The sequence below is a fragment of the Hemitrygon akajei genome, chromosome 4 (assembly GCF_048418815.1).
Source record: "Hemitrygon akajei chromosome 4, sHemAka1.3, whole genome shotgun sequence".
In the NCBI taxonomy this organism is placed as follows: domain Eukaryota; kingdom Metazoa; phylum Chordata; class Chondrichthyes; order Myliobatiformes; family Dasyatidae; genus Hemitrygon; species Hemitrygon akajei.
This window is the reverse complement of record NC_133127.1, coordinates 57,700,994-57,726,393: the sequence shown is the minus strand read 5'-3', so window position 1 is coordinate 57,726,393 and position 25,400 is coordinate 57,700,994. Positions and strand designations below refer to the sequence as shown.

General features: G+C 40.1%; 1 protein-coding gene across 3 annotated transcripts in view; it reads right to left on the bottom strand.

Moving 5' to 3' along the window:
• Positions 1–3,916: 3,916 nt before the first annotated feature.
• Positions 3,917–25,400, bottom strand: part of c4h4orf33 (chromosome 4 C4orf33 homolog) — a 55,908-nt gene continuing 34,424 nt past the window's right edge. Inside the window, exons 3-8 of one of the 3 annotated variants that reach the window (XR_012098622.1) lie at positions 24,568–24,628; positions 21,169–21,220; positions 12,642–12,841; positions 12,024–12,204; positions 10,527–10,631; positions 3,917–4,394 (exon numbers count right to left, since the gene is read on the bottom strand). Coding sequence is in view for 1 of the 3 variants with exons in the window: in XM_073042683.1 (XP_072898784.1) it covers position 4,394; positions 10,527–10,631; positions 12,642–12,841; positions 21,169–21,220; positions 24,568–24,628 (419 nt within the window). In the remaining 2 variants the exon portion in view is untranslated. Of the gene's footprint in view, positions 4,395–10,523; positions 10,632–12,023; positions 12,205–12,641; positions 12,842–21,168; positions 21,221–24,567; positions 24,629–25,400 lie in introns of those variants that run through there. The other 2 variants (XM_073042683.1, XR_012098623.1) reach the window with 2 other exon arrangements.

Below are 25,400 nucleotides of genomic sequence, written 5' to 3'. Positions count from 1 at the left end.
TTTTGTTCCCAACCCCCTGCAAATCTAGTTTAAACCTCCCTCCAGGGATACTGGTTCCCCTCCAGCTCAGGTGCAACCTGTCCCACTTGTACAGGTCACGCCTTCCCCAGACAAGGTTCCAATGATCCAGGAACTTGATACCCTGCCCCCTGCACCATCTCCTCAGCCACTCATTCAGCTGTGTTATCTTCCTGTTCTGACCTTCACCAGCTCGTGGAACCGGGAGTAATCCAGAGATTACCACCTTGGAGATCCTGCTCTTCAGCCTCCTTTCTAAACTCCCTAAACTTACTGCACAGGATCTCTACCCCTCTCCTGCCTACGTCATTGGTACCAATATGTACCACAACCTCCGGCTGCTTACCCTCTCCTTCAGGAATATTCTGCAAATGCTCAGAGACATCCTGAACCCTAGCAACCAGTAGGCAACACACTATCCTGGCATCTCTTCTGCTGCAGCAGAATCACATATCTGTCTCTCTATTGAGCCCCCTAAGACTATTGCTCCGCCTGACTTCACCCTACCCTTCTGAGACTCAGAGACGATCACAGGGCTATTGGTCTGGCTGCTGCTGCCTTGCCCAGGTAGCTCATCCCCCTCAGCATGACATTAAAGATTAATTTCTCCATTCCCATTAGACTTCTTCTCTGCAAGTCTTGGCACTATCAGTGACGAGCATGGTGAAAGAGCAGGACACTGCAGTCATCGAGAAATGGCATCAGGGCAACTGGAATCCATCAATGCTGGCTGATTATTGTTGGACATTTTAAAGCGAGAAGCCTCAGTCGCTGAATAAGTTGAAAATCATCAACAAAACAACTTTAGCAAATCATCACCACCGTTATACATTTAAACACTTTACATTCAACAGAAGTTAATTTCTTGTTTCTCCAAATTCCTACATGACACAAGTAGTCTGAAATTATACAGTAATTGTGTTCAGCTTCAAATGGTCTATCATAAACCAAACAAAATTCTGAAGAAACAACATTTTTGAAAATAATTGTTGTCCAGTGTTATCTGTAATACCTGTTTCCAACATGCATTCACCACAACCTGCTGCTTCATTCTCCACACTAGCCATCCTCCACTTCCTCCTTTGGAAGTTCAAAGGCGCTGTTGGGCAAGTTTTTATTACGCAGAGCCCAGTGGCTGTCTTGAATGCACTGCCAGGGGTGGTGTTCAAGAGAAATGCACACTGAAGTGCAAAGAATGAAGTGATGTGGACTTGTAGGCAGAAAGGATTAGTTCAGTCGGGCATTTCATTGCTAATTTAATTAGTCCAGCACAACATTGCGGACCAAAGGGCTTGTTCCTGTGCTGTACTATGTTCTAACTTTCATTTTGTATTTATTTTGGCTTCTGTACTTAAAGTGATTTGTTTTAACATTCCTAGAGCACTTTATTCCTCTACTCAGATTCTTCATTTCCACCTGACGTGCTTACTCTAACCAAAATATACCACACCACATATAACTATGGTTTCTATGTCTAAATTATTAATGCAAGTCGTAAACCACAGTGTTAGCACTGATTCCTGTGATTTCTTCTCATCTTTAACCAATTTGGGTCATTACCCTTAACCTTTATTCCTGGTTTGCTCATGTACATAAAATGCTGAAACATTCAGGGCTTTGAACGATCAGCTTAGGAGGAGACAATGGTGCCTAACAGCAACTCATTTGTTTGCATCTTCAGAAACAGCTCTATTTCCATCTTTAATATCTCTATTTTTCCCTTTCAGGGTTCTGTAGAAGACCCTGACCTGGAGTTGCACACTGACTGTGGTTCTTTGTGGGAACAGGACCCGCTCTCAGGGTTTCACGACTGGTTATTATTCGACACGCCAAGGGAGCGGCCTAAGAGCTGTGCTCGCCTTCGGAGATTTGAGAGTTCGTGGCTCTGGAGATGGGGGATCGGAGGTCTGTGTCCAGGCAGGAGATTGGTGTGTCGTGGGAGATAGAAGATCTAAGATTGGGTGCCCAGAGACCCGAGATCTTTGGGCACAGAACATGGAAAAAGCAACACAACTGACTTTTAACATCGTAAACCAGCGAGTTGTTTGTTATGTCTCCCCTCTCACTGTGAAACAGAGACACCTCTTTCTCCCTTATTAGGGAGAGAGAGAGAGAGAGAGAGACCGTGGTATGTCGAATACCAGGTGAGCGAGCAGTCTTTGAAGTACTGCAAGTTTGTATCTTTGCTGTTGCTTTGCTCACGCTTGAGTGCTCAGTGGCGGGTACTGATGCTTTTTTTTTTGCCGATGGGGGGGGGGGGGTGATCATTGTTTTCTACCACTCTGACAGAGCTTTTGATCCAAAATATTAGTCCTGTTTCTCTTTCTACGGATGATCTCTTTCTACCTGTTGAATGTTTTTATTTTAGGTTCCCAGTTTCTACAGTTGTTTTTATCTCATTCCATAACCAGCCTGTTATCCACCCTTCATGATCTGATTCATATCTCTTCTGCAACACCACATAAAAAGAAATTCTACATGATTTTCACAAACAAGAGAAAATCTGCAGATTCAGGAAACCCGAGAATGCTGGAGGAACTGAGCAGGCCAAGCAGCATCTATGGGAAAGACTACATTCGACTTTTCAAGCCGAGTCATGCTGATGGGTATCGGCCGGAAGCGTCGACTGTACTCTTTTCCATAGATGCTGCCTGGCCAACAGAGTTCCTCCAGCATTTTGTGTCTACATGCTTTTAATGTCGTGCACACTCTGTCATTTTTCAGTATAAAAGGAAAATTAATCAATCAGTATTCATATTGCATGTTCACCTGAGTTCATTTTTAGTAGTCATATCTCATTCTAAAACTTCATTTTGCAGTATATGTAAAAAACTTTACTATTTTTATCAAAGGCAACAGTTTGCCAATCAACAAATTGTACTCTATATTTATGCTTACAGCAAAGTTCGTTCACTCAGAAAATAGTCTGTTTAAACTGCGAAGGAAACAGAATACAACAAAAACTATAGCAAATTTTCTCAATGAAACCTAAAAATATTCTACACGAGAATGGAATGAATGGAAGAGAGAATATACACATTCCGTACAAATTCCATCTAGGCCTCAACAATGCAGCCAGTAGCTTTCATTGACAGGAAATGCCCAAGCTTCACCCCTGTTCCTGGGACAAGTACCCTTATATACAGCCTTCTTTTTTCAATCCATCATAACTTAATGTTGTATTTTCTTTTTGGTTTACAAAATGAATTATATTTACTTTTTTGTATCTTTTAATTTTTTCATCCTTTTCCATATATATATCGCAAACATCCCCTTTTGATTTCGATCTTAGCCTTTCTGACACTTGGGTTAGAAAGTGGTCCTGAAACACACTATAAAGCCTCTATTCTCTTCCCTCTTGCTTCATTTGACAGTTCACTGAAGCTAGTTGAAAACTCCCAGGATTATTATCACCCTATTCTTTTTATTATCTTTTTTAACTTGTCATTGATTCATTGTTTTTTACTCATTTGTTGGAACCTGAGCACTCTCTGCAATTTTATGCTTCTTAACTGAGGATAAAAGCATGAAAAGAAAATCTCAAATTAATCTGGTGACCACAGTGGTGAGAAACAAGTGATTCTCTTCCTTACGGTTCTGCAATGTGACCAACAAAACCTGGAGCTCGATTCCTAAGGAGCTCCTTTTAATCATCAGCTCCTGCCAACACTCTGTACTTAAACTTGAATGTGCAATATTGAAAATGCATTAAAGGGGTAATTTTGCAAAAGCTTTTTTTTCATGTGGAACCTACTGAGAAAGTGGGCTGGAGACTGGTAAAAGCCTTCAATTTATTTACTTGCTGTATTTTGTACTGTTCATTATTAAATATTAAATGTTGTGTTGTAATTTTTGGTTTATTTGACTTGTTTGAAAATTTTCAAATAAATAATCTCAATTTGAAACTTTAAATGACACTATTTATTGGTTTCACATGTTACATACGTTCTTATTTAAATCCGTGATACTGGGAAATTGCTACAATAATGTATACTTTTTGCACAGAAGTCTGTTAAAAATGTCACTTTTATGCTATTAAAGGATTTTATTTTCAATAATCTCTTTCACATTCAAAGCCAATTTGCAGTAAACATGTTAGCAATTCATCTGTCTTATCACAATACAAGGTGACATTGAAGTGATTCATGTTCTGTGGTTCTTCTTTATTAACAATTTCTATTAAATGCTATATTAAATTTGTCAACTGAAACAATTAGTTTTCTGCACAATATTACTCCAAATGTGAATGTGTCTTAATATTCAGAATTTTACATTTAACTGCTAGTGGATATATTGCAATATCAAAATAATGCTCTTTCCGATCATTTGAATTAAGGCAAAAAAATTCTGGAAACATCCAACGGTTCAGGCAAAATCTGAGGAGAGAGAAAAATAGATTAACACTTCACATGGATGTCCTTTCACATGAATAGGAAGATCTTGGCACTGACAACATTACGTGAGTACAAAACCAGACCAGGGAAAAGCAGGGCAAGGAATAAGCAAAAGGAGAAAGACTGATAGAAATTGGTGAGGGTCGGGGGGGGGGGAGGGGGGATGCCAAATTTCTTCATCCTCATGAGAAAGTAGAGGCACTGGTGAGCTTTCTTGGCCATGGCATCACCAGGCCAGGCTACTGGTGGTGTTCTCTCCTGGGAACTTGAATTTCTCAACTCAATGTGCAGCCGCCAACAGAAGTTGCCACAAGTGATTAAAAAGAAGACATTGCAAATTCAATGGAAACAACATTAGAACAAATTTGGAAGGGAAGGCAAAACAGAGGAAAATAAGTGCATTATTTAAGATATGATTTACACTTTAAGACCTGGTTCATAAAAAAGGTTCTATTGTTCAAACACAAGAAGTTCTACAGATGTTGGAAATCTTGAGTCCTAACGAAGAGCCTCAGCCTGAAATATCAACTGTTTGTTCCTCTCCATAGATGCTGCCTGGCTTGCTATGTTCCTCCAGCATCTGCTGTTCTATTATTCAAACATCTATTGACCTACATTGGAACAGTACTGAAGGTTCAGATTAGGGTCGGAATGAAGTATTTACTTATTAGGGCAAAGGAGGAGGCCATTCAGTCCACTGCATCCATGTGGGCTCCCAGTACAGTAATCTCCATTAGTCTCATTTCCCCTCTCCTTACTTCCCCATAAATGTGCAACTTACTTTTCCTGGCAACATGTCTTTTTCATCCTTTTTGCCACCCCACTGTGTAGTAGCTCACAGAAGCCAATTTTCCAAGCACATCCCTTTGGAATCCGGGAAGGAACCATGACATAGATATTTTTCTTACATCAAAGAATCTGAGTTGGAAGAAAAAAATTCCCAAACCTGTACCCAATCAATGAAAAATTGAATTTCAGCCAATTGTTATATATTACTACCAACTTTCATTTCCATAACAAATCAAGTTAAAATTCCATCATGATTTGACTGAGGTTTTCAAATTCCAGTTTGAGAGAACTTCAGCTGCTTACAGTAAATCACATAGTTCCCAAACGAAAGGAAGAGAAATCATGGCTAGTGGAAGTATGAAGTATGATGATAAGTTTTAAAAAAGCAAACTGCTGGAGAAACACAGTTTGTCAGGTAGCATCTGTGGAGGTAGAGGGATAGTTGAGACTTCAGGTCAAACCCCTACAACCTTGATGCAAGGTCTTGAAATGAAACGTCATCCATCCCCCTGCTTCCATACATGCTGCCTGACTCATTGAATTCCTCCAGATTGTTTGTCTTTTGCTCGAGATTGCAACATCTGTAGTGTCCTGTGTTTTCAGGGTGCCAGGTGCTTCTGCAAAAAAAAAATTGATCCTTTTGCAGATGTTTTATTAACTATTTTCACCCCACTTCATTTTTGACAAACTTATGGCAAGTATTTTTGCACTGGTCATGTCCTTTAATAGCAGGATCATTTCCCAGTGTTTAGTGGGACAGTGACATGACAACTGTGAACTCCACAGATAGTTGCCTTTGGAAACTGCAGAGTTAAAATTTCATCTCAATCCCAGGTGAAAGCCACCTAACAATTTTTATTATGTATTTTCCTCAAGCTTCTTTACTTTTGAGGGAATCTTGTGACTGGGACTTCATGCATGACTGTAGAGTCAATTTTTCAGTTATTTATTCTCTTCCTCCACTTCATAGCACATTCTTGATAGGTACAATCCTATTATAAAAGACTTGCAGCCATACAATTTTAAATATTCACAATTAAATAAGAAGTGCAGGGAACCATAAGAGAGCAGAAAGTGGATAAAATGACTTGGAAAAATAACTATACCTATAAGCCCTCAGTCAACAACTAGATCTGTACTTAGACTATTTCCCACACTGATCAATTTTCAGGTTCTCATAATGTGGTGTGAGAGATAAATTAGCTTTATTTGTCACATGTTCTTCAAAACATACAGTGAAATGCATTTCCAGACCTAACCAATTCCCCTCTACCGCCACTCTCCTCCGTCTAGCGGAATTAGTTCTTAATCTCAATAATTTCTCCTTTGGCTCCTCCCACTTCCTCCAAACCAAGGGAGTAGCCCTGGGCACCCGTATGGGTCCCAGTTATGCCTGCCTTTTTGTTGGCTTTGTGGAACAGTCCATGTTCCAAGTCTATACGGGTATCCGTCCCCTTCTTTTCCTTCGCTACATCGACGACTGCATTGGCGCTGCCTCCTGCACGCATGCTGAGCTCGTTGACTTCATTAACTTTGCCTCCAACTTTCACCCTGCCATCAAATTTACCTGGTCCATTTCCGACACCTCCCTCCCCTTTCTTGATCTTTCTGTCTCCATCTTTGGAGACGGCTTATCTACTGATATTTACTATAAGCCTACAGATTCTCACAGCTACCTGGACTATTCCTCTTCCCACCCTGTCTCTTGCAAAAATGCTATCCCCTTCTCACAATTCCTCTGTCTCCGCCGCATCAGCTCTCAGGATGAGGCTTTTCATTCCAGGACGAAGGAGATGTCTTCCTTTTTTGAACAAAGGGGCTTCCCTTCTTCCACCATCAACTCTGCTCTCAAACGCATCTCTCCCATTTCCCGCACATCTGCCCTCACCCCATCCGCCCGCCACCCCACTCGGGATAGGGTTCCCCTTGTCCTCACCTACTACCCCACCAGCCTCCAGGTCCAACATATAATTCTCCGTAACTTCCGCCACCTCCAACGGGATCCCACTACCCAGCACATCTTTCCCTCCCCCCTCTTTCTGCTTTCCGCAGGGATCGCTCCCTACGCAACTCCCTTGTCCACTCATCCCCCCCATCCCTTCCCACCGATCTCCCTCCTGGCACTTATCCTTGTAAACGGAACAAGTGCTACACCTGCCCTTACACTTCCTCCCTCACCACCATTCAGGGCCCCAGACAGTCCTTCCAGGTGAGGTGACACTTCACCTGTGAGTCAGCTGGTGTGGTATACTGCGTCCGGTGCTCCCAGTGTGGCCTTTTATATATTGGTGAGACCCGACGCAGACTGGGAGACCGTTTCGCTGAACACCTACGCTCGGTCCGCCAGAGAAAGCAGTATCTCCCAGTGGCCACACATTTTAATTCCACGTTCCATTCCCATTCTGATATGTCTATCCATGGCCTCCTCTACTGTCAAAATGAATCCAAACTCAGGTTGGAGGAACAACACCTTATATACTGGCTGGGTAGCCTCCAACCTGATGGCATGAACATTGACTTTTCTAATTTCCATTAATGCCCTTCCTCCCCTTCTTACCCCATCCCTGACATATTTAGTTGTTTTTTTCTCTCTCTCTGCCCATCACTCTGCCTGTTCCCCATCTCCCTCTGGTGCTCCCCCCCACTTTCTTTCTCCCGAGGCCTCCCATCCCATGATCCTTTCCCTTCTCCAGCTCCGTATCACTTTCGCCAATCAACTTTCCAGCTCTTAGCTTCATCCCACCCCCTCCGGTCTTCTCCTATCATTTCGCATTTCCCCCTCCCTCCACTACTTTCAAATCTCTTAGTATCTCTCCTTTCAGTTAGTCCTGACGAAGGGTCTCGGCCTGAAACATCGACAGTGCTTCTCCTTATAGATGCTGCCTGGCCTGCTGTGTTCCACCAGCATTTTGTGTGTGTTGTGTGAATTGCATTGTTTGCGTCAATCAAATTAGCAAGGATTCTGTTTGGTAGCTTGCAAGTGTTGCTACACTTCCAGCGCCAACTAACCCTAACTATACATCTTTGGAATGTGGGAGGAACCTGGAGCACTCAGAGGAAACCCACACAGTCACAGGAAGAAGGTACAAACTCCTTACAGACAACAGTGGGAATTGAATCCTGATCAGTGATCTCTGCCGCTGTATGGTGATGCTACGGTGCCACCCCACTACAACTTTTTTCCATATGCTGTTTATCATTTAATTAAAGTCCTGTCGTATAGTTTGCAGTGGTTGGTGACTCCCACAGAGTTTATCCAGTTACTAGAAATATTGCTGTTTGCAACATTTTGAGGACACTTCCAGTGGTAGATAACTGAACACTTCTCAACAGGATCTGTGAGACAGAGGGCAGCTCACTGGATGGAGTCTGGTGTTTATGACAGCTTGTGTTAGCGGCTGTACATTTGGTTGTGAGTTAAAAGTTCCAAGGACTGAATGCCACCAATATCCTGTCTTCATGTTGATGCCACAGCCAGGTGGGCCCGTGCTGAATGGACTCTGATTACATTTATTTCTACCTCAGTAAAGCAGCTGGCGTAATCACACACTTCAGATATTCTCTCTTCTCCCGCTTTCATTCTAGAGAAAATAAGAAGCCTGAAAGCATTTACAATCAGGCTGAAGGACAGCTGCTATTGCAATTATAAGGGTTCCTTAGTCAAAAAGATGGGCTCTTGACTTCACAGTCTACCTCCTTATAATATTATTGTCTGTCTGTACTGCACTTTCTCTGCAACTGCAACACTTTATTTTGCATTCTGTGACTAGTTCTTGTACTATCTCAAAGCACTTGTAATGAATTGATCTGTATGGACAGTATGAAAGACAGGTCTTTCATTGAACCTCGGTGCATATGACACCATAAACCAATTTACCATTCAGTTAGGTTTTCAAAGTTATGCTTGGAAGCAGAATATAATGTACATTCACTTTAATATAGCTGTTCAAAACTATCAACCACAAATAAAGCTAATTTCTTGAAGATATCAGAAACAATAATTCTCTTTGGTAGTATGGAACCATGTGGATTAACTGTTTTGTCCATTCCAGTAAATCCTCTACCAGTACTTCCCGTAAGATGGCAGCATGCTCAGTTGCAGTGGCCTCTCTCAATCCAGCCAAAGCTGGAATTGTTTGTCCTTTATGTCTTTTTTACGATTGCAAGACATTGCTGGATATTAAGAACATGAGGTACTGCAGGTCTACCCCACCAGGGTGTTTCTTGTGAGCAGAGAAGCTGGATTTTTTGCTGGCTATGTTGCACCTGGTGCGGGAAGGCATTAGAGGCAGTGCACAGTCTAACAAATGGTTCAAATGATTATCCTGAACATTTTTTCTGGTGATTGCAAGACTCTTTTGGATACTGGTAATGCAGAATACAGTAAGCCCAGTTCACTGGTGCATTGGTGAGACCGAATGCGGCTCAGCTAGTTGTTGTGCAGACCAGGCCCTCATACTCCTGTTGCAAAGGCCAAGGGGAAGAGACGCTGGGGGCGGTGTGAGTTAAGGTATGACCCCTTCCACCAGAGCTGCTCTCCAGTACTCGCTCAGTGGAAGACAAACAGGATAACGCTCATCTGTGGCTGCACTAACACATATTGATCAGACTGCTGCGGGCTTGCTCTTGCCAACAACATCTCACGAACTATTAATTTACAGGACATGACACGCAGGGACTTGGGCTATATTGTTATTTTTTGTGACTGTATGTTCACTGCTATTGTAATTATATGTGTTATATATGCCCCATGCTGTGTTGGTACTATGCTTTGCATCTTGGCAGGGCCAAGGAGGAAATCTGTTCATTTAGTTGTATTCACGGGTTTTGATGTACAGTTGAATGGCAGCTTTGAACTTGAGAATACGAAACGATCCTGCAATACACTTCTATGCTTTGTGTTAACTGTCAGCACTAAGTAATGAAACAGACATGTTTCCCTGAAGATAATTCATTCATTTCACATGCTAATGTGTTTTTCATTCTTGTGCTTAGATGTGAATCTAAAAATGTTTAAAATGTGCTGTAAAAATTGTATATTAATCCAGTCAAGAACAGGGTATTAACCTACTTCCCGCTCAGATTTGGGATATTTTACAAGATCAATATAAACTAACTTTATAAAGTTTCTAACCGTAAAACTGAAGTTCAAGAAGTTTGTACAAGTTCAGATAAGTTGTAATACAATCCTAGACCAAATATATTGTCAATTTTTAAATAGCACACTTGAAATCTCAATGAAGAAATGCTCAGCTGAAGAAAGAAATGAGTGTCAGAAAGGTACAGTATACCATAGGACAATAACAACAATTGAAGCAAGCTAACCATGAAGTCCCATTGGCATGCTTCCATAGATCAGACCTAGGCTGCTTCCATTCGCCTCCCATAACTGAGCTCAAGTTGAAATCCTCAAAGTATTCCAAGCGATGACTGAAACAGAAAACCACATCAATATTAAAGACATAGTACATAAAAATGCCAATTAACTTAACATGGTTAAAAATGCAATTAAACACATGGGAGGGGGCTGAAATTACGAAGTTTTGTAAGGAGAGGAAGCATGGGAGTGGTCCATTGCATTTCTCAAAGTTACAACAATTTTCCAGACTTTTTGACAAGATCTCACCATATTTACAAGTAAAAGTGTTTATTAAATGAAAATAATTAAAGGGTTTTAAGCATCTCAATTTAAGAGTACAATTCCTAGTTGTAAATTAAATGGAACAGAAAGAATTGTGGAGATAGCTTTGGTTCCAATTGGCATTTGGGCTTCCTGCCAGCCATTGAAAACTTTCACTAAAGGATGGGACTTCTGCATTTAGCCTTACATGAAATGATACAAATAAAAGAGACATGTGTGGCTGCATAGCCATAAACACTACCTGTTCTTCACTGCCCATCATTATACTCCATAGAAATATTCCTGCTTAACACATCAGTGCACAACAATTCAGAAGAAGAGCTCGCAATACTGTCTTTGTAATGAAAAATGATCGCCCAGTAAATACCACCACTTTGTGTTATCACCATATCCTCAGAATTTAACACTTCAGTAGCAAGTTAGGCTCATAGAGTTTTTTTATTACAAAAATGAAATTAACAAAATGAGAAATGGGTTTAGCTTCCCAACTAGTAAGATAATTTTATAATGTATTGGTGGCTTAAAGGTTTGTTTATTTCAGGAATTGCAGGCAAATTTATTTCATTAATATTACTTTCTAAATTACCATTCCCAAGTCAAAAGGCAATGTATAAACCTAGTAAATAATTTAATACCTTAACCCTAAACTTGTTTTTTTTTGTGAATGCAATTCAAATTAGCAAATTCTAAAACTAACTCTACAATCAGTTTCAATCTATTCAAAACTACAAACATTTTAAGTTATTTCAAGGCTTTATTATGTTTGTAGTATAATAGTGAATAAAATTTTAAAATATATATATAAATATGCACCATTCTGCTATGCAACTAAATGCAGAAGATAGATCTGGAACTTACTAAGATATTTTATCAAGTATCACCTTGAACTTCAAGTATCTCTTTACAGGTGATGTAGTTTATTTGGTCCTTTTGTTAAAAGTTCTTGTTAAATGTTGACTATAACTATTTTACTGTGATATTTATTTTTTTCTAACCAGGCTTTTATTCAATTGTCTTTCCCTATTAATCTAAGTTTAAAATATTTTCAGAAACTTCTGAAGATATCCCTATACCATTCATTTTTCCCAATTTGGCTGACAAGTGCAACTACTTCAACTATTACTATATAACAAGCTGTTAACAGGGATTTGCAAACAAAAGAAGTCTTTCAGAAAAGTCACCTTTAATCCTGCCCCAAGCAGTTAGCACCAAAGGTACAGACTCACAAAATATCAGGGAGGAGTGGAAAATAATCACATAGTTCTCCACAGCATCCCATCTGTTTGAGGATCAGCACCATCCACATTTACTTGCATGGACTTCAGAGACAGGGTTTACACAACCTTGCACAGAAATTCTTTGCTTTAAAGAGATCACAGATAAAAGCTGTAATATATACAGAAAGATACAAATGTAAAAGGCAAAGCATAGTTTCTATGTGATATGGAAATTATTTTGCCTGAGGAAATGTAAATGAAAAGTACAATTAATTGAGAAGGATGAAAACATGACATTTTGTGTGAAGCTAATGAAGTGTGCTTAAAAACACTATTACAGTACATAGTAGGGCCAATTATCCACTAGCTTGGGTTGTACATAATTTATTAAATAGCAGGATCACATCTCAACATATTGAAGGGAAAAGCTGCACTAAAATGGCTTATAATACATTTGATCATTGTAAAGGTCAAATGTGTGTGCCATGGCAACTTGTGCATTCTCAGTATTAGGTCTGTAATTTTATTATGTATTTAGATAGTAAGGATAGAAAACAATAAACAGCAAACACTTATACTCACAAGTTAGGCTGTTGTCCTTCGTTTACCTGCTTCTTAGGTATGGGATACAGAGCCTCATAAACTCTTTTATCACCAGAGCCATGAATCGCATAGGCATTAAACTTGTTAACTCCATCAGGAAAATAACTCCAAGGAATAAGTGCTTTGCCTTCCCAATTTTGATCATGAATTGTAGAATCGTATTTTAAATCCAGTTCTTTCTAATGTGAAGAGAAAACAGTTAATAACTTCATACATTTGAATTTCAGCTTAATTTTTAAAAGTTGACACAACTGTATTTTGAACAATTGAATCTTCAAAACCCAATCATGTGAACAAGAAAATATAAAGTCTAGATAAATAATAATTGCTACGTTGGACTCTCAGAACACTTCTCCATTGTGCTAATTCCAGCAAACAAACCACTAACCAAATGGGTCAAACCAGTTCTAAAGGTGGTGAGAACCTGGCCTGAAGGGGCAATCTCAGCATTGCGGGACTGCTTTGAAAGTGGAGAATGTTCAGGGAGGCTGCTTCCTACGGCAACCACGTTAACATCCACGAATATGTGGATTCTATGAGCAGTGCTAAAATAACTATCAAATTTAGATTTGGAAGTCTCTAAGGTACTACTCTCAACTACATAACTAGGTAGTTCCACAATTCACTGTGTAAAGAAAAGCTTCCTGATGTGAGTCTGAAATCCCCCTTGAACCAGTCTCCACCTATGGCCCTGTGTCCTTAATGATGGATTAATTTTGAAGTAGCAGCTGGTATCCACCTTACTATACCTGTACCCTTAATGATCTTGGGTACTTCTACCATGTTTCTCTCTCTCTCTCTCTCTCTCTCACACACACACACACACACACACACACACACACACACACAATGTCTCTTCTCATTCTAGGTCAACATAAGCTAAAATGATTTAATTCTTTCAGGCTTTCTTCATACCTCACACCCTGCAGACCTGGAATGAGTCTAGTCACCCTTCTCTCGATTCTCTCCAGTGCTTTCACATCCCTCACATTTGGTCTCACATGGAGACCAAAAATTGTACGCAATTTCCTAGGTGTGGCCTCAGAAGCACATTACACAGCTTAAGGAGAACATCTCTTGGACTCTACTGAGCACATTGTATAGCCCAACAGTCTATTAGCCTTCCTAATCACTTCTGTTTCATTCTCTAGATGTTAATAGTGATGAATCTACCAGGGCACTCAAATCCTTCTCTACAGTGCACCTTCTAACTCAAGCCCCACCCCCTAATGCATATTTATATCTAATATTTCTACTTCCTATATGTAATACTTAACATTTATTTACATTAAATTTCATTTGCCATTTATCTGCCCACATCTGGATTCTGTTTAAATCTAACTGTGTTGATTTTGCTGCCTGAATGTTACCAGTCCAGCCCCCTAACTTTGTGTCATTAGCAAAACTTTACTCATTTATTTGTTATGTGGTTATCCAAATCATTAATGTAAATTAAAAACAGCAGCTGCCCCAAAACTGATCCCTGTGGAATCCTTTTATATCTTCTTGGTGTGAAAATGATCCTCTCACCATAACTCATTGTTTTCTGTTTTTGAGCCAATTCTGCACCCATTCACACACCTTATCCTGTATCCCTACCTCCTGTAGCTTGATTATTAACCACTCATGGGGTACCTTGTGAAAAGCCTTCTGAAAGTCCAAGTAAAAGGTATCAACCGCTCTATTGTTATCATAAATTTTAGTTGCCTCTTCATAGAACTCCAACATATTTGTAAACATGATTTCCCCTTTCTGAAGCCATGCTGGCTTTCTACTAACATGCTTGCTCTTAACAGTTGCTTTTCCATCTCATCCTTTATGATTATTTCCATTATCTTGCCTGCGATACACTTTAAGCTTACTGGTCTATAGTTACCAGGGTCTCTGCAGTCACCATTCTTATATACTGGGAAACATTAGCCCATTTGCAGTCCTTATTGATTTCACCATCTTCAAATACTTTTGAAAAATACATGTTAGAGGTTTGCATATATAATCACAGTTCTCTCTAAGTATCCTTGGATATATGTTGGCTGCTCTCTGGAAATTTATTAACATTCAGCCTTTTCAGCTAAAGCAGGACCAAAATATTTTCTTAAATCTCTACGAGGAAATCTGCAGATGCTGGAAATTCAAACAACACACACAAAATGCTGGTGGAACACAGCAAGCCAAGCAGCATCTATAAGGAGAAGCACTGTCGACGTTTCGGGCTGGGACCCTTCGTCAGGACTAACCGAAAGGAAGGATAGTAAGAGATTTGAAAGTGTGGGGGGGAGGGGGAAATGTGAAATGATAGGAGAAGACCAGAGGGGGTGGGATAAAGCTGAGCTGGAAAGGTGATTGGTGAAAGTGATACAGAGCTGGAGAAGGGAAAGGATCATGGGACAGTAGGCCTCGGGAGAAAGAAAGGGAAAAAGGGGGAGGGGGAGCACCAGAGGGACATGGAGAACAGGCAGAGTGATGGGCAGAGAGAGAGAGAGAAAAAAAACTAAATATGCCAGGGATGGGGTAAGAAGGGGAGGAGGGGCATTAACGGAAGTTAGAGAAGTCAATGTTCATGCCATCAGGTTGGAGGCTACCCAGCCGGTATATAAGGTGTTGTTCCTCCAACCTGAGTGTGGCTTCATCTTGGACGGTAGAGGAGGCCATGGATAGACATATCAGAATGGGAATGGGACATGGAATTAAAATGTGTGGCCACTGGGAGATCCTGCTTTCTCTGGCGGACTGAGCGTAGGTGTTCAGCGGAACGGTCTCCCAGTCTGTGTTGGGTCTCCCCTTCTTACCCCATCCCTGACATATTTAGTTGTTTTTTTTCTCTCTCTCTCTGCCCATCACTCTGCCTGTTCTCCATCTCCCTCTGGTGCTCCCCCCTCCCCCTTTCTTTCTCCTGAGGCCTCCCGTCCCATGATCCTTTCCCTTCTCCAGTTCTGTATCACTTTGCCAATCACCTTTCCAGCTCTTAGCTTCATCCCACCCCCTCCGGTCTTCTCCTATCATTTCGCATTTCCCCCTCCTCCCACTACTTTCAAATCTCTTAGTATCTTTCTCTTCAATTAGTCCTGACGAAAGGTCTCAGCCCGAAACGTCAACAGTGCTTCTCCTTAGATGCTGCCTGGCCTGTTGTGTTCTACTAGCATTTTGTGTGTGTTCTTAGATCTCTAGGTCACTTAAAAAAAACCTTAACCTTCTCTATACCTTCGCAGGTGAACAGCAAAATAGGAGTTAAGAATATCCACTATGTCTATTCCTGCAAAATTTAGCATTCCACTATTATTTCTAATGTACTTAACTTCCTCCTTGACTTTTCTTTTACTACTAAAGTATTCAAAAAAATCTCTTAGGGTCAATTTTAGCATTATCAGCAATATCCTTCTCAACCTGCCTTTTTGCAATCTGAATTTCCCTCTTGACTCTAGCTGTCATATCTTCATATGCCCTAAGGAGGGAAAAAAAAGGATCAGTTATGATTGAATGGCGGAGCAGATTCGATGGATCAAATGGCCCAATTCTGCTCCTATACCTTCTGGTCTTATGGTCCAAAGTTAACATCATTATAATCTTTTCTATATTCCTTATATAGCTGTCTTGTCCCCAATAATTTTAATGTATTTTTATGTATATGTATATTTAAGAATTTTTTTTATTGTCCATATAGTTGATCTATTTTTTCTACTGCATTCCCCAACATTGGGTATGAACATTCCCTGCACTCCTGTATTACCTCTTTAAATCCTCAACTGACTCAACATCAAGTACTTCCTTCCAGCTTACCTTCTGAATGAAGTCTTTGCCTCATCTGCACAAACTTTGCCTTTCAGAATTCAACTTAATGGCTTTGATTTTTACTGAAATACTGGTTCAAAAAACCTTTGAGACTAACAATGTTACAATCACTTGTCCTTAAATGCTCCACAACTTCTGTACACATAGTTCTACCCTGTTACAGACTATCAAATCACGACAGGCCTCCCTTTTTGTTGGTGCATTAACGGGGTCAAAAAGCAATCATTCAATAACTCAATGAACTTACATTCCTGTAATCCATTAGTCACTGGGTTCTCCCACTCGAAATTTGAGAAATTAAAGTCACCCCTAACTGTAACATCACCCTTAGAACTTGCTTTTTTAATATTCTGATACAGTTGTCCATTTAAATCACTATCAGCATTACACCCAATGTTATTCATTTATTTTTATGGCTCTCAATTCTCACTCAGACATCTTCACTAAGACTCAATTCATTTCTTATCATAAGCAGCCTCATGTTTAAGTTACGTGTATGGCTACTCCTCCACCTTTACGATCTTGCCTATCTTTCTTAAGTAAAGTATATCCTTTAATACTGCCAAAAGGTCTCGGCCTGAAACGTCAACTGCTGCCTGCTGAGTTCCTCCAGCATTTTGTGTGTGTTCGTTTAATACCATATTCATCACCATCGTTTGAGGTCAGCCAGGTTTCAGCTATTGCTATCAGATCATACTTACATGCATGTATATAATTCCAGCTCGTTTATTTTATTCTTAATACTTCTTGGAGTTATACAGGCCACCCTTAGTATATTACTGATGTTTCCATTCTCAGACATCCCACCCTGCAAAAACTCATTTCAGGGAGGTAGCACCATCAATTTGCGGGAGATTCCTGGAACTTCCGGGAGAGGTGGGATGTCTGCAATAGAGTAGCTCCTGAGCAGCTAGCTAGCTAGTTTAAATAATGTTAGCTATGCTAATGAATGAATGACACCTGTTAAACTCACCTCAACAGTCATTTAACCTACAATGGGCAATAGAAAAGTCACTGTTGCAAACAGTGCAGTGAGCAACATCGTCATTATTTTTGACCCCTATTAGGCAAGGATACACTTTAGTGAAGTCTGGGGTGAAGTACGTTTTATATTTTCTTTTTTTTGGAACACTCAGCCATGGTGCATTCTTTCTCTCTCGCTCTCGCTCTCTCTCTCTCTCATGCTCTCTCGTGCTCTCTCTCGCGCTCTCTTTCGCTATAAAAAAAAATCGATTTCCAGGACATTGTATATAATTTGCGGGTGTCAGGGAGCCGCTATCAATACGTGGAGACTCCCAGAACTTCCGGGTGAGGTGGGATGTCTGCATTCTATTCTGACCCATTTTTATATTTTTGAAGCCTATAATCGGTTTATGTCCTAATATATTATTCTCCACTAAGGTGTTTAAACAGTTGTTGAGCTTGGCCTGTTTGAAGTTCCCTACCTCCTCCCCCCTCCCATTCCCTAGTTTAAACAGTCCACAGCTAACTGAAGCATACACCTTTTCAGTACAAGAGTCATCCTCCAGTTCAAATGCAACCCATCCTGGCGGTACAGCTTCCATCTGCCCCAAAAGGTGCCCCAATGTCCCATAAACCTATACCGCTTTAATCTATACCATGATCTGAGACATGCATTATATCTTCTGTCTCTTCCATCTTACCTGGACTGGCGTATAACACAGGCAGAACATCCGAGAAGACCACCTTGACAATTCTGTCTCTCAGCTTCCCACCTAACTTCTTAAATTTGTCTTGCAGAACTCACAGCGAACCCTTAGCTATGTCATTTGTCAGTTACCTGTCTAAATGACTATTGTCCTGTGGCATTAACATCAACCAATATGAAATGATTTGAGCGGCTGGTCATGGAGCCCATTAAAGTCTTTCTCGCAGCTGCACTGAACCTTTCTAGTTCACTAATCGCTCAAATCAATCTGCTGACAAAGCTATAGCCTCTGCCCTCCACTCTATCCTGTCCCACCTGGAAAACAGGGTCTCAAATGCTAGGCTGCTGTGTATAGACTTCACTTTGGCATTTAGCACCATCATGCCCCAGAAATTGGTGGGGAAACCCTCCTAGCTGGGTCCCAACACAACCCTCTGTAACTGGATCCTGGACTTCTTAATGGAAAAGCAACAATCATTCCGTGTGGGCAGCAGCGTCTCCAGTCATATTATGCTGAGCACTGGCACTGCCACGGGCTGTGTGCTCAGTCCACTGCTGTTCACACTGCTAACTCACGACTGTGTTGCAGGATTCAGCTGAAACGGTGTCATTAAGTTTGTGGATGACACGACGACTACGATGTTGCGTCAGAATAGAGAGGAAATGGAGTGGCTATTGGACTGGTGTGAGAACAACAACCCAAGTCTAAATGTGGGGAATACCAAGAAAACCATTGCATGAACTATCCCCCTCTGCACATACATGGCTCCTCTGTAGAGAGAGTTACTGTAAAAGCACCAAGTTCCTGGGAGTTCGCATCACAGATGACCTCAACTGGTCCCTCAATGTAACCTCCCTGAATAAAGAGGCAGCATCTTCACTTCCTAAGGAGATTGAGGCAAGTGAGGCCGCCCCCCCCCATCTTGACTGTTTTACAGGAGCACCATTGAGAGCATCCTGACAAGCTGCATCTTCACTTGGCATGGTAGAAGCAGAGCCTCAGACCGGAAGTCCCTTCAAAGCACTGTGAGAATGGCTGAAAGGATCATAGGAGTCTCCCTACGATCCATTGGGGACGTTTATCAGCGTCCTGTGTACACAGGGGCCTTAGTATTATCGAAGATCCCACCCATCTATCCAGCATCCTTTCTGACTTGCTACCATTAGGCAGGGGGCCCCGATGTATTAAGACAAGAGTGATCAGGATGGAAAACAGTTTCTTCACTAAGGCCATTGGGCTTCTGAACACCCTGCTGCATAGCATTCATTAGGTCACCAGTCAACTTGTTCTGTACCCTACAATATTTAATCTATGCACTTTACTTTGTTTATTTATCTGTAATTCATTTGTAGATGTTATTCAAACTTTCCTAAGTTATTGTGTGTTATGTGTACTACTATGCTTTACACCCTGGTCCAGAGAAACATTCTCTTGTTTAACAGTATATATATATATATATACATAGTTAAATGACAATAAACTTGACCTGACATGAAGGACCAACAGTTGTGAACAGGATATTACATAAGAAAATGCATTCATTTCAAATAAGTTTATTTGAATTTCCACTAAAAAAAGATGTTCAAAGCCTCACCTTTATGTGATGCTATTGACAATTAGGTGCAGAACTATTTAAGTTATTCTAGTACAAAGAACATGTGAATTTCTAGCAATGTGTCTTTTAAAAGCAAAAGTTTCACATTAATATTGTTTAGTAAAATATTAGAAGCAAGTGTTATTTTTATAATATAGGCATAGAGAAAAAGGAAAAAAAGGTCTATGTAAAGTAAAAAGGTCTAAGTAAATGACAAAACTAATGAACATAAACGACAGAAGTAATGAATATATGGGAAGAGGAATGGTATGAGACAAAATGAGACAATTATAGGAAAAGTAAAGATGGAACTAGAGAAGGTGAGAAATAGAAGAATCATGAAACTATTGAATTCAGTATTGTACTCTACAGCTAGTTCCATAACTGAAGGATGGGGTTCTATTTCTCATTTCCTCATTGAACATTGAAACAGGGTGAAAACTTTGGAAGACAACCCATAGTGGAAGTCAGGCAGTAAATTAAAACAGCTGGCCACTACAAACTTGGAACAGACTTCTGCACTGAACAGATGTGATCTATAAAGTGCTCACCTAATTTACAATTTGAATCCCAATTGCAGAGATCCCATTTGAGCAATGACTACGTTATACTAAATAGAAATATGTACAAGTTATTCATTGCTTTTTAAGGAAGCAGAATTTGGGACCATGGGCTGTAAGAAGAAAACCAGTGAAGGGCTTGTGCTACATTTCCTGTGATGGTATGGGAAGGTGTAGTGGTGTCTGTGACAGAGATATGGTCACAAAGAAACCTGTCACTTTGGATGGTGGATAGGGATAGCGAAGCTGTGTTAGACGGTAGGATATTATTGCAGGTGTCAGAAATGACAAAAACAGACCAGTGAATATGGACACTGGTAGAGCACACTCATTCCTACTGCCCAACTGCAAAGGAAATGAAAATAGGAAGAGCAAAAATACAGGATACTGAATGGACATAGTTGAAATGCCTGTTAAATATAAGCCAAGGGAATCCTCAGTTTAAGAGAAAAAAATCAGCTTGGAAGGTAGCATGATAAGAATTTGGAAACGGTCATCAAACTTAAACATTAATTCCATTACTTTCGCCACAAAGTATTATATTTTTATTTCAGAATTTTACATCTCTTCTGGAGAAGGCATGGCCTGTACAAAAGAGATGGGTTAAACCTGAACTTGAGAGGGACCAACGTCCTAACAAGCAGTTTTACTAGAGCTGTTAGGGACAGTTTCAACTTTGTTGGCCGAGGAATTGGAACCAGAGTGTTAAGTCAGATGGTGTGTCAATTACTTTACCTTTGAATGCTCCACAGAAAACTTACCAAAATCACATTGAAAATTTGGGACACCAGAAGCATTATGGAGTAAAATAAATTAAATTTGTGATTCATTTTGCTAAAATCTACTTTGAATGGTCAAAATCATTATTGTATTCTTTTTATGTAATTGCTTACCTTCCATGCTTTTCCTTTACCAGCAAGTAATAACACCAGATGTTGTCCATGTCTAGCAATATGAAAAAAGGGTAAACATTTAAGACTGAAATTAAGGTAGCTAAGGAAAGAAACATGAATTACACTGTATAGCTTAAAAGAAAAAGAAGTTACTTTTGAATTCTTGATCAAATAGATTAAGAGGGAAAAGAAACATTTTTTTTTTAGAGAAAGCAATCCAGACAGATTTCTTACATATCATAGGCAGCTGCCTAGATTGATGTTAATGAAGGTAAGTGAACAGTAGAAAGTGAAAAAATACCACGTGCAGAGATACCTTAAACAATCATGACAAGGCACAACAATGATCATGGGTGTAGACACATAGCTTGGAAACTGATTGATGTCCTAAGACTATAGCAGTGCAAAGTGCAAAAAAGCAATTAACTAAGTCTGAGAATAGAACTATATCTAGCGATGGGGAATGAGGAACGTCAGATGAGCATCGACTGCTGGCAGTCAGTTACGGGATTGTGGAGGAGCTTGCAATTGGATCAAATGAGGATTCCTGGTTTGGGAAGGTGTGAAAGGGATCATACTATTTTTCTCCATTTATTCACTTCTGGCATCACAGGCAAAACAGGGATTTATTGCCCTTGAGAATGAGATGCTGAGATGCTTTTGTATCCTTCTGGTGAAGAGACTCTGGAGTATTGATGGGTAGGGTATTTCAGGATTTAAACCTTGTGAGGACAAGAAATGGCAATATATTTCCAAGTCGGAATGTGCGAGCTTTGGAGGTGTTCCCATGTGCCAGCTGACCTTCCCCTTCTTCGTGGCACAGGTTGGAAGATGGGCATCAACTAGTACATTCTGTAAATGATACTGTAACCTATGTGCACCAATGGTGGAGAAAATGAGTACTAAGGGCAGTGAATGGAGGGCCGCTCATGAGGGCTGGTTTTGTCTTGCACTATGTTGAGCATCTTGAAAGTTGTTGAAGCTGCATTCATCCATGCAAGTGAAGGATATTCCATTACTCTCCTGAACTTGTACCATGTAGATAGTGGAAAGGAGGTGAGTCACTTGCTGTGGAATACCCAGTCTCTGACCTGTTCTTGTAGCTAATATCACGAGAACAAACCTCCCCACCTTCAAGGACACTTCGAAAGGTGGTGCCTCACTAACAACCCTCACCATTGAGGACGTGCCCTCCTCTCACTTCTAGCATCAGAGAGGAGGTACAGGAACTTGAAATGCATACTCAATGTCTTAGAAATAGCTTTTTCTCCTCCATCATCAGACTACCTGAACACTCAATGAACTCATTTCCTTCCTTTTTTGCATCTTTAATTGATTTTATTTTTTTTCAATTGTAACTTAAAAGTAATTTTTAATGTTGTTACGAATGTGAAGCAACTCTGAGGGGCCGAAGGGTACAAAGTTGCCCCCTCCTTTTTGAGAATCGCAAGATTGCTATTATTTCGGGTCTGGGACCCAGGAAATGAGAGAGAGACACTCAGAATACACAAGGTTTGGAATGTGTCCTGACCTCAGCGGAATGGAACCACTGATAACGGCCATTGTCTCTTGGAGACGGAATTGTGTATTGAGTACTGTACTATTCATTGAAACCCCTCAGGGGACAACCAGAGTGGTCTGGTTGAGGGATTGCATCATCCCAACCTGATTGACATCTGAGACCCCGTGAGTAAGGATAAAAGAGGGGTCTGGGGGAACACCCCTTTAGACGCACCAGGAGAAATGCTAGAAATCCCGTGACAGCGTTTTATAGCAAAAGCTGGTGGGGGCTCGTGTGTGTCCTCCCTTGCCTGGGTGGCGAGCTCACCACGGAAGAACGGTTTAGCTAAAGGAGAGGTCACAATTGAACGGCCACAACAACGAAAAACCTGACGGATCGAAATCATAAAGGAAGGTTGGAAAAATCCGTAGCAGTAAATGTTCCCATTATCTCTCTCTCTCTCTCTCTCCAACAATTGCAACACAGTGACAACCAAAAGACGGCAGCTTGTGGAACTGCAGCGAACTTTATATTTCCATTGGACAATACATTATCCCCTAGACAACGATAGAGCTATTTCTTATTGATTATTATACCCGCACTTTTAGATTTAGTATTGACGACGTACATTATCTGTATATTTGCATTGATATTATTTTTGTGTATTTTTACTAATAAATACTATTAAAAATAGTATCATCAGACTTCAACGGACGTCTCTATCTTTGCTGGTAAGTGACCCAGTTACGGAGTTCGTAACAATGTCTTGCATTGGACTATTGACACAAAGCAGCAAATTTCATGACATATTGAATGTCAGTGATAATAAACTTAATTCTGATTCTGATTCAGTAGACCACACAGGCAACTCAAACATAAATCAAAATATTGTAAATGGTACAGTTATGTGGTACACACAAGGAACACAGAATAACAAAACTTTAAATTTCACATTTTTGTTCATGCTTATTTTTCACAGAAATGTAATCTTAACATGCAAAAGTGTGACATGATAGAAGTATTACAAATCTCTGTGTCTAATTTTCTGGGATCAACGAACAAGAATAAGTGTTAAAGACCTTAGGCTTACTGTACTTTAGCTGAAGTCAATGGAATATTTTAGTAAGAACAGAAAAGTAATAGGAGCAAGAGTAAGTTATTTGACCCCTCAAGCTCTGTTATTTGCTAAAATCATAGCTAATCTGAACTTGGCCCCTCTCCTACAGGTGTCATAGATGCGAGTGAGGACTATGGAAGGGTAGCTTGTGTGGCAGGATAAAGTGTTGAGCATTGTCTCTTTTGCCACGTGTTCTTATTCTGTTTTTTTGATTACTTCTCATCTGCCAAAGACAGAATCACATTCTAACTACAGAGTTTCTCCTAACATTTCAGGTCATTTAATTTTGCCAGCTGATTCACATGTTGGTCATTTTACCCAAGGTTCCTTTTGTACAGTTTTGCAATGTGCCGTCTATTTCTACATCAAATGTGTAACTGGCCATTTAAACTGCACTACAGTGCAGTTCAGCATTAGGAAAGGCTGATTCTTCTGTGAGTGAGCAGCAAACAGTTATTTTGTAGTCCATTGTGCTTAAGCATCACACTGGAGACACCAATGAGCATAGTACTGCTGCTAATAGCAGTTTACCTAGCAGGATACTAATACTATAGAACTGGAAAATATTGCACCAAAAAGACCAGCTGTTAATGACCAGCATTGATGCATCTATAAACATGAATAAAATTCCTTAATGGCCCATCAACATAATTTTCACCTATGCAGTGTCACTTTTTTTTCCCAGTGCAACACAAGTAAATTTCTAGGCCTGCATAGATTACAATACAGAGATTCTAAACTATCCACAGCATTCAAGTGTGAGAAAAATATTGATACTCACGGACAGAGTTCCACTTCAAGATACAGTTCTTTGCAGCTATTCAAGAAAAATGCTTCCACAACTATCAAACACAGAAAAATTAAAAAGCTAAGGCTGAAGAAAGCAATTTTCAAAACATTATGTAACTATTTATATTACTGAATAAAGTCTTGACAACAGACCAGCGTTAATATGCAGGATGTTCAGCCAGCACCCAAGACCATGGGCTCCTCTGTATTCAAGATTTTAGACCAAGGTCCAAAATTTGCTTCAGTTCACTGAGCTTACAACTTAAACTTTATCTGTCCCCTTCAACTCAAATTTCTGCCAATAATAACAAGAACATGGGATCTAAATGGGATCTAAATGAGAGAATGAGGGTGAAAAATATGAACAAACATAAACAAGATTAGAAAGTAATAACAAGACAGAAATAAATAAGGAATATTTTTTTCTTTTAAATATGACATTTCTTAAACAAATAATGAACTCAACAGAATAGACTCCATGCCTGTTTACTCCCTGAGGTTGATTGACAGTGAATATCAGTGAAGTTACTTTTTAAAATTAATAACTAAAACAGGTTGGCATAAATAATTAAACGTTATCATAGGGACATTGATAAGATGCAGTGCTGGGCTGAGAGCTCAATGTGTTAAAGTGTGAAGTGATACACTTTGGAAGGTCAAACTTGAAGGCAAAGTACAAAGTTAATGACAAGATTCGTCACAGTGTGGAGGATCAGAGACATCGCGGGACCAAAGTCCAAAGCCTCTGAAAGCTGCCACGATTGCTATGTTGATCCTCACTAAACAGTGATTGAGCTCAAGAGCCGCAAGGTAATGTTGCAGCTC